At 35.8% G+C, this 13,083-nt stretch overlaps 2 protein-coding genes across 4 annotated transcripts; one reads left to right on the top strand and one right to left on the bottom strand.

The window, feature by feature from the left end:
• Positions 1–2,801: 2,801 nt before the first annotated feature.
• On the top strand, positions 2,802–7,937 carry LOC141586295 (general transcription and DNA repair factor IIH subunit TFB4). 3 transcript variants are annotated; one of them, XM_074407476.1, is made up of 12 exons: positions 2,802–3,045; positions 3,322–3,413; positions 3,511–3,787; positions 3,880–3,926; positions 4,332–4,369; positions 4,473–4,518; positions 5,116–5,169; positions 5,252–5,320; positions 5,472–5,548; positions 5,683–5,778; positions 6,835–6,952; positions 7,916–7,937. In XM_074407476.1, exons 1-11 carry the CDS (start codon positions 3,006–3,008, stop codon positions 6,902–6,904), a joined length of 906 nt encoding a protein of 301 aa, XP_074263577.1. In that variant the 5' UTR covers positions 2,802–3,005; the 3' UTR covers positions 6,905–6,952; positions 7,916–7,937. The 3 variants fall into 3 exon arrangements, with proteins under 3 accessions (XP_074263577.1, XP_074263576.1, XP_074263575.1); XM_074407475.1 differs by lacking the exon at positions 7,916–7,937 and adding an exon at positions 7,219–7,249; XM_074407474.1 differs by lacking the exon at positions 7,916–7,937 and adding an exon at positions 7,041–7,249.
• A 1,225-nt stretch (positions 7,938–9,162) lies between these two features.
• LOC141586294 (WAT1-related protein At4g08300-like) lies at positions 9,163–12,793 on the bottom strand. The gene is made up of 7 exons (XM_074407473.1): positions 12,475–12,793; positions 12,310–12,372; positions 12,073–12,189; positions 10,866–11,109; positions 10,588–10,746; positions 10,156–10,307; positions 9,163–9,700 (listed from the first exon to the last, which is right to left on the bottom strand). Exons 1-7 carry the CDS (start codon positions 12,672–12,674, stop codon positions 9,508–9,510), a joined length of 1,128 nt encoding a protein of 375 aa, XP_074263574.1. The 5' UTR covers positions 12,675–12,793; the 3' UTR covers positions 9,163–9,507.
• Positions 12,794–13,083: the final 290 nt, after the last annotated feature.

Raw genomic sequence — 13,083 nt, 5'->3', positions numbered from 1 at the left:
GTGGAATTATGGATGAATTTGTGAATGGTGGGGTTAGGATGATGAGAGGGAAAGGGAAAAGGTGTTAGGATGAGGAGGGAAGAGGTGGGTTTAACGGTGTTATAACAGAAAAACAAATAAGGGCATATGATGCATTAAATTGAAAGTTCAGAGGCACCATGTGCACATTCTTAAAGGCAAGGGTACCACGTGAATTAAGCCAAACCTTAGGGGCACCACGTGAATTATCCCTTATATATTTGTTGGAGAATATACACAAGATTGACGAGGCACGTGACAAACATGCATGTGATAAGAGATAGGACGAGCTAAGACCTTTTGTCTTTTCAAGCACATGATCGAATGCATGACCCAAAATTTTAGACTCACTTTCTTTTCCTAGATTTTCTAATCATAGTTACTTTATTACATATATGCACTGGGTATGTATATCTTTGTGTTCGTTATTTCAGCCACAATACACAACACAAACTTCCACTTGTCATTCAATCTTTATTTATCTGCATTTATTATCAATCATTATCATTACTTTCATCAATGAATTCAAGCTTTATCATGGTATCATAGCAGGTTAATAAACCGTTTGTGCATACATCATCAGGTTCTATCATTTTTTAGTTTTTGCATTATATCATTGAATTTTTTCTTTGTTGAAGTAGTTTCCTCTGCTTTGTTTCCAGTGACAAACCCATGTGGAGACCCGTAGAGGCACGTGCCCAACCCAAAAAAAAAAATTATAAAAGTGTTGTGTACTTCTTGCGCAGTTTTAAAAATTGCAATAAGTATAAAACATTGTATGTAATAGTCAGATACTAGCCATTGGTGTATTACGTTTGTCTTTTTTGATGGTCGTCCAGATTTAATCCTTATCGTGGACGTTTTATTTTATTTTTTTAGACTTAAGAGTTTGAGACTTTAAACTTAAGTACACTATCAACAAGTTCCAATATTTTAACATAATATCTATTTCTATAATTGTACGATATATATTAGTAATACACAAAGTAATATTACTTTTGGAGTGACATTATTTATTGATCTAAAAGATAAAAAAAATGTGGTTTTTGAAGGACACAACAACCGTCGGAGAAAAATAGGCAAAAAGAAAACGTATTTGCTAAATCCTACACACTAATTTACTTAATCCTACACATTATGCCTCTTTTTTCCCATATTACCCTTCACTTTAAAAAAAATAAAAAAATCCTAAATGCCCCAAATCCCAACCCCGACAACTCCCTGCCTACCCTTCCCCTCCCTAGCGCCGACCAACTCTACCACCACCGCGCCGTCTAACCCATATCCACCGTCAATTAAACCTCTTCCCCGCTCATCACCCACAAACGTCGTCGACCTAACCCCTGAACCGTCGCCGTCTACCCAATCCCTAATTGTCGTCGTCGACCTTCCCTTACACAGTTGCCGGTTTTCTAGTGGGGCGGCTTGAGGGGCGGCGTCCTAGTGTAGAGAAGGGTTGAGTGCGTCGTTCTGTGCAAGGAAGGGTTGTGGCGGCGTTGATTGCACGGAGGGGTAGTGTCGGCGTCGACTGGTAGTGTCACAGGCGTACCGGTCAGCGCGAGGATGGGCATGAGGAGGGATGGTCGCCGATGGTGGAAGGTTGTAAGGGAGGATGCCGGAGCAGGGAGGCGACTCTGCCGGTGAAATTGATTTATTAGGGGTTTTCATTTCTCTTGTTTTTCTCTCTGGTTTCACTCTTGTTAGGGGTTGAGAAATGAGAAGGGTATATTCGGAATAAGGGGGAAAAAGTGTACGGGATTTATCACGTCCCAAAGAAAATTGTGTCCACTCCCATCTCGAACATATTAGGTCCGCCACAATCTGCTTCATTTTTTTATTTTGTTTTTTGACAAACATTTAAAGTTTTATTCTTTATCAAATTCCAACAACATTGAGAAAGCAATGAATCTAAATGACCCTTTATTTTATTCACCAAGCTCATGTTCCAACTTTCAACTACACTAAATATAGCCTATTATTAGTCATTAGGGGGAAGATTTTGTTTCTTGAAAGAGGTTTATGTTCATTGCTTTGTCAGCTAAGGATTCGATTGACTTTATCAAAAAAAGATGACAAAATCCAAGGTAGGAGACTCCACGTTGAAAAAAAATGGGACAAATACAGTTACTCTCAACTAAAGATACCAAGGATGTGATTCAATCTCGGCTTATTTCACTGAACTAAAGAAGTTATGAGAATAGTTGAGAAACATTTATTCTTCCCCTTTGTGTGCTTGCGGATGCACAAGTTTGACTAAGGAGAAAGCTGCAAAACTTGAGGAGAACCAGAGGTTTGTGAGATTTTTAGTGGAGTTGAATGAATCTCACAACACCGTGAGAGTAAACATTCTCATGATGAACCAGGATCAGTGGAACACTCTCTTTGATATAGTTAGAAAAACGAAGAGAAATTTTCATTCAAATCCCACTTAGTTTGGAGGCATATGTAAATCTGCGATGGCTTCAAGGTGTGGAGGAACAAACAACACAATTTCAACAGAAACCCTAAAGATCAGATAACTGCATAGTGCATACACAAACAATTTCAAGAGAAACAAAAACAACAACGGTAATAATGCTAACAACAACTACTTAAATACTCCTTTTTTGGGAAAGAAAGACAACTATTACTGCAACAACGATCAAATGGAAGGACACAGATATACACAAGTGATCTGAATCGTTAACACTAAATCATGTATATGACACCGAAACAATCCAAATTCAAGGGGTGTTTGGTTAGACTTATTGAAATGAATTTTTGCTCAATTTCAATGTTTGATTAGAGTGTTTAAGAATGAAGTTAGGTATCTAATGAATTATACTCTCTCGAGCCACTCCATATGAAGTAACATCTTGACTTGAAATCTACTTTTTTCTTTATGACCCAATTAAGACCCTCCTAAATCCAACCCGATTACTCACATCCGCAAAATTCAAATTCCCGGATCCAAGTCAAACCTTCAATTAAACTTCAACGGTCAAGCAATGCCGGCCATGGCTTCCTCTGCTCCCAAAAACTTCGCCGGTACAATTCCAAACCCTAATTTATCTTGTTTTTCGTCTGATTAATTTTTCCCCAAATTCGAAACCTTAATTAATCATGTTTTTAATCTAATTTGAAACCCTGATTTTTCCCCCAAATCCGAAACCCTAATTTATCTTTAATCGAATTCGAAACCCTAATTTAACCCCCAAGTTGAAAATCGTTATATGTTTTAATCTAATTCAAAGCCCTTATTATCCAACGAAATTCGAAACCCTAATTAATGTAATTTTTGATCAATGTGATTTGATTTTTCAGACGATGTTAGTTTGGTGGTAGTGTTGCTGGACACTAACCCTTTTTTCTGGTCATCATCAACTTCTCTCTCATTCTCCGCTTTATTCTCTCATGTAATTTACCCTAAACCCTAATTACCCTAATTTATGTCTCATTAATTGAATTTCTAGTGTGTTATTATGTTTTTTTGATTGATCTTTGTGATTGCAGGTGTTGTCATTTGTGAACTCGATTCTGCTGTTAAATCAGCTGAATCAGGTGGTGATCATTGCGACAGGTTATAATACTTGTGATTACATTTTTGATTCGTCGGTATCGGGTTCGGTTAATCAGAGCTCTGGTGATGCTAGAATGCCGGGTTTTTGTGAGGAAGTGATCAGGAATTTTGAGGAGTTTTTGAGTGAAGATGAGAAGTTGAGCGGTTCTGATGTTGTTGACGGTGTCGGTTCGTCGCTTTTGTCGGGAGCATTGTCAATGGCAATGTGTTGTATCCTTTGGTTTTGTTTCTTTATGATTGCTTGTAGTATATAAGTTGATTGTTGTGAGATATTGCATTGTTTGAATTGATTGTCAAAATAGATATACAGCGTGTTTTTCGATCAGGGCCGCTTCATCCACAGCCAAGAGTGAGTGTTTTAATTAGTTGCTGTTGGCTTAAGTGTGCTGATTGTCAATTTTGTTGCTTGACTTGCTTCAAATGTTAACTGTTGGAATCTTTCCAGTTTAATCTGAAACTTGTAGGTTATAAGATAGACTTTAAGCTTGGTTAAAATTGTCTTAATTAGCATGGCGGGATTGGTTTGTTTCTCATAGTTGTCATTCGAACCCAGGCATGATACAAATCTCCATAGTTGTAGGTTGTCTGTAACTTATTGTGTTCAATCTTAACACCAATTGCCATAGCATTGTGACAGTATTCCGGCATTATTTGTTTGATGTGCTGAAAATTATGTGGAAAACTAATTAATGTACATATATCTTCATATAAAAATTCAGATTAGGTTAACTGATGCATGTGTTTTGATGGGCAGATATTATGCCTGCATGGCTCTCCTGATGGACCAGAGCAGTATGCGCCTTTCCCTATTTTCCCCTATCCCTTTCATGTTTGAACTCTTCATTTCTACATAAGATTTAGTTTTTATAGGTTTTTCTTTTCTGTACTGTTTCAGGTATGTTTCGGTGATGAATGCCATCTTTTCAGCTCAGCGCTCTATGGTATTTCTATTTATTTTTGCATTTATTGATATGCTTATCCTATTGGTTGTGTTTTAAAAATTGGTATCCCTCAATGGTAGCTTAATCTGAGGTTCCCGTGACAGACTGTGTAGATACTAGGGTCTAGGTAGTACTGAAGTTTATACCCTATCCGCATTAACTTCCGTAGGCTAGTCTAAAATGCAGAGTCCTACACTTTTATTAACAAGAGGATTGTAGATTTAGAATCGGTTTGGGGCTTATAAATTAAAATGGAGCTTTTGAAGGCAGAGGTGTTTTGTTCGAATCTCGCCATAGAATGTGAAAAAGCAAAGAGAAGGTTGACAATATTTCTAGATATTTTTGCCAAATGCCTTTTTACTGGCTGACATATGTGTCCGCTTAGTTGTTTCAGCTTCACTTTATTTAAGCTATGGATTATAATGCCACTGAATTCTGATCAATAGAACAACTTTTGCTCAGCCACAATATAGTTAACAGTGATACTCTCAGCTTTTGGAAAAATTCACCCTGTTTTGCCAGAGTCAAATTTAGTAGTGTTAGCATCTCTCCATTAGTGCCGTGGAGTTTTCAGCTTTTTTTTGATATAAAATGCAGGTTCCTATTGATTCTTGTGTTGTCGGAGCACAGCATTCTGCCTTCTTACAGCAGGTATTTGGCATTGTTTTCGTTTGCTTTTGAAATTTGTGATTTGGAGCCATGAGGATAGTTTAATTGGTGCTTTGCTATGTAGGCTTCTTATATTACTGGTGGTGTATATCTGAAACCGCAGCTACTAGATGGACTATTTCAATATCTATCTGTAAGCTTATACTTTTTCACTAACATTGATTCCATTTTCTACTATATTGTATTTCACCCCCTCGCCCCTCATTCTCTTTATTGTTGAAGCTTTATTATTACTCCGTATTATACTAATCACTATGATAACTCATGATGCTACTGGTGCACAGACTGTTTTTGCAACGGACTTGCATTCACGGAACTTCATACAACTACCCAAACCTGTTGGGGTTGATTTTCGTGCCTCGTAAGTTGTCCATCCTTTGCAGTGAGCGCAATCTCTCTGTTATCTTTGTGTCTAATGATGTGTTATTGGTGCTTTGAAGTTCTTTGTAGCTATGCTGCTTTGTTCTAATTCTATTGTTCATGTAAATTTTGTAGCTGTTTTTGTCATAAGAGCACGATAGACATGGGTTTCATATGTTCAGTATGCCTGTCGATATTTTGTACGGATCAGAAGAAGTGTACAACATGTGGGTACGTAGCTCTCCTAACTTTACGAATTAATTCTGCTGTTATGCTTACTGTGTGATGCTATTTTGACTTTGTTGAAAGATAGCATCTTACATCGAAATTATGATTGTGGTGAAATCAGTTCCCTTATCAGCCAGCTATAATGAAATTATTCTTCTGCGCTCTCTCTTTTCTTACTGGGTCTACCGCGTACGAACATTGAAAAGGACCGTATATGCATCAGCTAAAGATGTTTACTTATCATTGGGTTCTTCTGTTTCTGTGTTTACTCGTCGATTCTGTGCGTCTACTTCTTACACTTCTATGGTTACGACTACTTTACACCTCATCTAATCCATCTGCTTCCAGTAGCTGTAGACTGTAATCAGTGTCAATCGGCTAATAACATGGCAATTTGCTGTAGGTTATATTTTTTTTTTGGTTCGGGGGATGTTGTTGCATAATTTACAATCCCGATGGAGGCAGAGACTCACTTTTCTATAATAATATGGCAATTTGCTATAGGTTATTTTTTTTTGAAGGTTTGGGGGATGTTGCGTTATTTACAATTCCGATGGAGGCAAAGACTCACTTTTCTATCATAGTCTAATTAAAATGGTTCCTTAAACTGGTTGTGTTTTTCTTTTTGTAATATAATAATATCATGTCAATTCTCCAGCGCTTTCTATCATGGTCATTAAGCCTGGTACTAAATCGATGCTCTCTCAAACCCGTTATAGAAAACCTGATCCAGATCCATTATCATTCCATTTCCTATCTGAAACCGACTTGGACCAATTAATACACTGTATATAAATTCTTGATTTTATAGGCTCTTTTGGTCGAGAAAATATAGTTTTATAGGAAAATAATCGGGCTGATTCAAATTTTGATCGGGTTTCATCAAGTTGTTGACTGTGGTTGGTTTCTATGTTTTCGACTATGCCTCCTCTTATATATACAAGATTAGGATGTTGAATTAGAAATACCTAGATTTGATACCAAAAATCATGTCAAAAATACACTGCTTAAACATTCATAATTTTGACAATCATTATACGCCGTAACATGTCATTACAGTTCTGTCTATGGGCGAGCCAAGGCTGATGCTTCTTCAACAATAGGTCAGAAGAGGAAAGATGCATCTTGAGTATGCTTTTTCGCGCTCCCCTCTTTCCGGCGGAGACAATACAATCTGGTTAGTCCTTGACACCTCTATAAGCTCCTCGTATTCTCTTTTACATAACTTGTATTACCTTCTGAGGGCGAGCACATATTCTTTCCAGGGGAGGCAATACAATCTGCAGTGCAATTTGCAGTTTATAGCCCTCAGAACCATCTATGTTTAGTTTGATGAGCATTGTGATTCTTTTTGTTTTCCCCTTTTCTTTGTCGATGTGTTGTATCATCAGTGCCCTTATTACATAGTCTTTTCAGGGCTCTGACAGGAAATTTTGTTGGCAGTTCTTTTATTCAAGTTATTCTCCTGTGTTAACTGATAGCCAACGGAACATAGACTCAACCGATAACTATATGTAATTACTCCGTACTTCATCGTTGTTAATATGGCGCCTGACACTGTTGCACAAGAACAACTGGTCGTGAGGAGTGTTATTCACGGGAGTAGGTTCGAAATACATTTTTCTGATGATTATATTTTCTGATACTAAAAAGGGCAGCCAGGGGGACGATGGCGTCCCCTCTAGGCGAGGGTCCGGGGAAGGGTCCCACCACAAGAGTGTAATTGGGGCAAGCCTTCACTTGCCATTTTGGCAAGAGGCCGCTCCAAGGACTTGAATCCGTGACCTCCTGGTGCGCCAAGGCTCCCCTTCATTATATTTTATATTTTCTGATACTACTTGAATTTATTTGCTGTCTGTCGGGAAATTGGTGGAAGTTGATCAACATTGTCGACATCAATTAGGCTAAAGTCGAATAAGTTATTAATCTTCTCATTTGTGATAACTTGATGAAGATGTTGGTGGAGCTCCTGTATAAAGGGTACTTGGTATATGGCTGCAGGACTTTATTTGGGAAGTAATATTCCCAAATAATCCTGAAATGACCTCTTGGAATCAGGTTCAGTGCAGTTTAGTGTACAGACTACAGTGTACATGTGTGTCACTACAAATAATCAGTAATGGTCATCTCATGTATGCAGAATATAATTCTGGATGCCGACATTCGAAACTCGATCAGACATCTCATGAGTTTGTGCATGCTAAGAGTTCAATTAGATTTGGTGTATCGTCACTTGTACACCCCACCCACCAAGTGTCGATTTTCAGCTGTAAAACGAATGGGGTGATACTAAACGGCAGGATAGTCGTTTTTTTTTTTCTACTTTTTTTACTTGTTACGTATTCTTCTATTATCCGACTTGTCAAAGGGAATGAGATAGTACCATATCGGCGAAATATGGTAGAAGTAAGAGTAAACTATTATCAAGCGAACATGTATCAACACTAGTTGTACTCCGTAACTAGTAAGAAGTATTTATTCTCTATATATACATACATACATACATAAAATTTAAACAAAATGCTAACTAGTAAGAAGTATTTATTCTCTATATATACATACATACATAAAATTTAAACAAAATGCTACAACAATATTGTAGCGTGCAAAATTATAACCACCCGACCTGCCACCGTCGTAACATGACCCAATAAGATGGGATGTGCATTGTTGGCCCATTATTTGTCCTCTTGTAAATCCAAAAGTATAAGGCCTCGTTACTAAGTGGTGTGTGGAATCCAGTGGCGGAGCCAGGATTTGAACTTAGGGGGGCGAAAAATTTTAGGGGGGGCGAACGACTAATTTCATAAGGCACCCTCGAGAAAATTTCGAAAAATTTAACTAAAAACTTCGAAAATTTCATCCGCCAGGGAGGGCGACCGCCTCTGCTAGCCCCCCTAGCTCCACCACTGGTGGAATCCTTTATAAACATATCATAAGCTCCTTACTTTCCCGTTGTGGCACAAATCTTCTCTCAAACTCTTGGGGTGTTACAAAAATATCCGTATTGAATGATACTCAATGAGATACCAGAATACTCTATAAGAATACAAGAATACTCAAAAATATAAATCCTACAATATTATTTTCAATAATATCTCTCTCAAACTTTGCATGGTATACCATATCAGCGTACACCAAGTCCATCGAAATAACCTATTCTTAATATTCCTTACTCTCATAGTTATTTGTGAATGTTGTTGTTAACATCAATTTTCTCATTGTAATTTGTATGTGACATACGGTAGCATTGTTTACTAAATGTATATACATGTTCTTATATATAAAGTTATATACGGTGACATTAATGCATATTTTATATCTTTTCGATAATATATTGTAATATACGAGAATATATAAATTACTCGGTAATAACAATTACGATAACACAGGATTAATAGCCCCATCTTAATTATAAACTACAACCAAAAAAAAAAAGGATACAAAGGTAGCTAGGTTACAGATTAGGAGGCATATACAATGCTCCATTTTTGCCAAATAAAAATTAACTCTAATTAGTAATTATAAGTTCCCCTAATAAAACAACAAAAAAGATTTTACAAAGAGAGACCAACAATATTAGATTTTACATCCAAAAATGGATTATAATTTCAGAATATATTTCTAACCAACCATTTCTTTTTCTTCAACTTTCTTGAGTTCAAATATTCTCCGACGTACCGGCTTCTTAATTAATTAATTCTTATTTTTCATTTTCATTTTTTCCAATCATCAAATAATATCCAAAGTATTTTTGTCATTAGATTTGTTGGTAGTAATGGTGTTTATAGTGGTGGTGTCATTATTGATAATTGGCAATTCTTGAATTTTGCCTTTGTCATTTGTTGTTGTTGATGAAGAATCCTTGCTTTTTCCCCATACAACTGTGTATAATCCTAACACTATGATCACTGCTCCTATCACACTGCATCACAAAATTAACAAATTTATTGTTAATATACTAATATATGCAATATTATCATATAATTTTCGCAAATTGTTAACCTCATCGATTTCTCATAAATATGATTATTGATCGACTAGCGTAGATCCTGTGCAAATGCTCGGTTTTTTTAGATAAAGAAAATACAATGATAATATATGTTTTATGTCATTTTATAACTCTGGTGGAACATTAGTTGTAGTACAAAATATAAGATAAGTGGAATAGTAGGCAAAAAGTATACATTCAAGTAGCCAATTTTTGTTTTTAATATAATTTCACAAACAATTGAGAATGGTGGGGTTTTAATTTTAAAAGGTACTTTACTAGAAAATGTCCTCAAATAATTTTTAAGTTTTGACGATAATGAAGCATAAAGATTACAACTTTCATATATAATCACGTTAGTATGTAAAGTCAAACAAGACAGTTCGTACCTGCCAAGGTGAAGAAGCTCATGCAAGATAATAGAACCCATAGCAGCAGTGATGATCATACATAAAGGGCTAAAGACTGTCACAAACACTGGCCCTCTTTCTCTATTCACCACACTTTGCACATAATAAGCTATTCCAGAGCATACCACACCCTAATTTTCAACATAATCATGCATCATAAACTCAATTAGAATACAATTTATACTAATTTGTTTACAGTTAGTCTTCCTTAAGACGGAGATATCCGTTTTATAATTATAACATGACAAATTAAACATTTCCTATTTTCTAGATTATTAGCTTTTGTCCTTATCTATTTAAATGACTACCTCTGATCTGTCTTAAACGAGAATTTGTGATTGGTTAGATATATATTTAGATTTTAATTAAAAAAAAAAAAAACTAATACCATACGATGATATGGTTTCTTACAGTGTAAACAGAAGCAAGAAGTCTAGAATCCCAGCCAAGAGCCCAAGCTTTCATGTCCCTAACCATCACAAGCGAAACGACACCGCCTTCCATTGATCCCATGAAGCATATCCATGCTGTTAGTGATAGTTCAGCTGGGTACTCCTTTACTGTGTATGACTGCATCCATAAGACCATAAGGTGCATGAGATCAATATTAGGGTTTTATCTTACAAGCGGTTTTAATTCTTATGTGAGACGGTATCACAGTAATTTATTAAAACATAAATTGGACATACTTGGAGGATGAAGAAAGCAGACCACCCAAAGCAACTACCAAGGACAAAGAGAGTTCCAACAACCCAATGCTGACCGGAGTTAGCAGCGGCCGTCGTGGCAGCGTGATCGGCTGCCACGTGTGTGCCGAAAATGTTAACAACAGGACCTCTGTAAATGGTCATTAGCATGGCTCCTGCTACTGTTACTATTGTTCCAATTATTTTTGCTTGGCTTGGTATCTTCCTTATGTCAACTTTCTCCAACCTATCAAATTATATTCAATTATATTTAATTTAAAGTTTTAAACTATCTCGAACATAGAAATGCATTGGTAATGAGTTTCAGTACCACTATACTCACACGTATACTCTTTACTAACATAAGCGAAGTCATAATATTTTAAATATCGAACAATTATACATGCGTGTGGTATTTAATCTGATAACACGTAAATTTTGGATAAGACAGTCTTACGACAATAATTTATTTTGTTCCTAGCTATGTGGTGATCGATAATGGTCATTTTCATTGATACCACGTCACACGCATTATAATAAAGTTTCATATACTTTAATTAGTATGATTATTCAATCAAAATAGAAAGAAATTTAAATGGATTATCATTTAAATCATGAAAGGATATACAGAACACTAGAAATTAGTGACTTCACTCCACACTAACGTTATTGATATGATTGCTTGGAAAGTGAAGCATTTATAAAAGTAGGATTATATTCATATACTCTTATTATTTTTATGACCTCATATATTTAATTTCAATCCAACACATGCACGTACTAAAGCGAGAAAAACGAGTAAGTCTCATTTAAAACGGTTTTACAATATAACATTTTAAAACTATATGACCAAGATCTTTATGCCCTTATATCTGGAAAAGTGATGGTGGTTGCAAATTATTTTAGTGGGGTAATTCAGGTGAATAAAGCGGTTTTATACAAAAATAATTATTAATTTAATACGGAGTACGATCGAAATTGTTAGTTGAGTGAGCTTATCATTATGGACGTGACGTACACGTAAATTAGTACTAAGCCTTGCATGGAAATGCAAAACAGCTAAAGTTTAAAATGTTTTTAGTACGTATTTTACATGCATGCACAGATAACGTGTACGTATTTTCTTAGGTAAAGCACGCATAGTGTCACGGCCATGCACTGCCCATGCTTATTGCTTAGTTAGTTAAAAAGTGAATAAATAAATAAACACCTGAAAATCGTTGCCATAATGAAAGTAATTGCAGGAAGAACATTGACACTAGCGGAAGCGAAAGTCGCCGATGTATATTTCAATCCAACGTAGTACAGATTTTGATCCAGCACCGGCCTGAAAAGTATCATAGAACGATATAATTATGTGAGATTTTGGGTTATGTTACGTGTATTGTTCCAATTTAATCAGATGTCTGTGAAGATGGTAATGCAGAGTAATTGACAAGAGACTTACTCAAGGAAAGCAAGCAACATTATTTTCCAGAAGATCGAGAGAGTCATTTTTGGTCGGGTTTTCCTGAACAAGATATCATCGTTTTAAAGGATGTTATTAAAATGAAAAAATTAACAAATGAATCGGAATTGAAAGAAAATAAATATGTCAAAGGGGATGGGAAACCTTTCAAATATAAGGGCAAAAGGGGCGATAGCAATGGTGGCCGCAATATGACGATAAACTGAAAGAACAAAGTGATTCATTCCATGTTTTAAACAAACTGCGGTTATTATATACATTCCAGAATATCCGAACTGAAGTGAAATTATAGCCAAGTAGACCTTGGCCTTTACTATCATATCACAAATTGATTTGCACCCCATTTTTGTATGTTAACAAAATGATTAATTTCTCCTTTGAACTTGTTGTTTTCTTTGAAGAATTTTTTTTTTTTTTTTAAATCTTTAAAGATATAACAAGAAGAGCAATAATATTTGGGATGAGGAACACTTGATGGAGCAACGGCCCTTCTTATACACATGAAAAGTAGACTTAGCGTGGGACCATAACCTTTCATACGTATGCATAATGCATGTCCTTAAATCTTCACATAGAAAATAAGATTCCTTACACAAATGAAAATTGGTGTAACTAACTTTAAGAATTAGTACATATTTTATTCAATAGTCATAATGGAACCTTTACATGACTCATTTGTCTAAAATGAAAGTACATTAATCTTTCCGTTCCGAACAATAATTATCTATTCATTTTTATTATGCGGGCGATTTC

The sequence above is a fragment of the Silene latifolia genome, chromosome 6 (genome assembly GCF_048544455.1).
Source record: "Silene latifolia isolate original U9 population chromosome 6, ASM4854445v1, whole genome shotgun sequence".
NCBI lineage: Eukaryota > Viridiplantae > Streptophyta > Magnoliopsida > Caryophyllales > Caryophyllaceae > Silene > Silene latifolia.
This window is presented reverse-complemented; position numbering and strand designations above follow the sequence as displayed.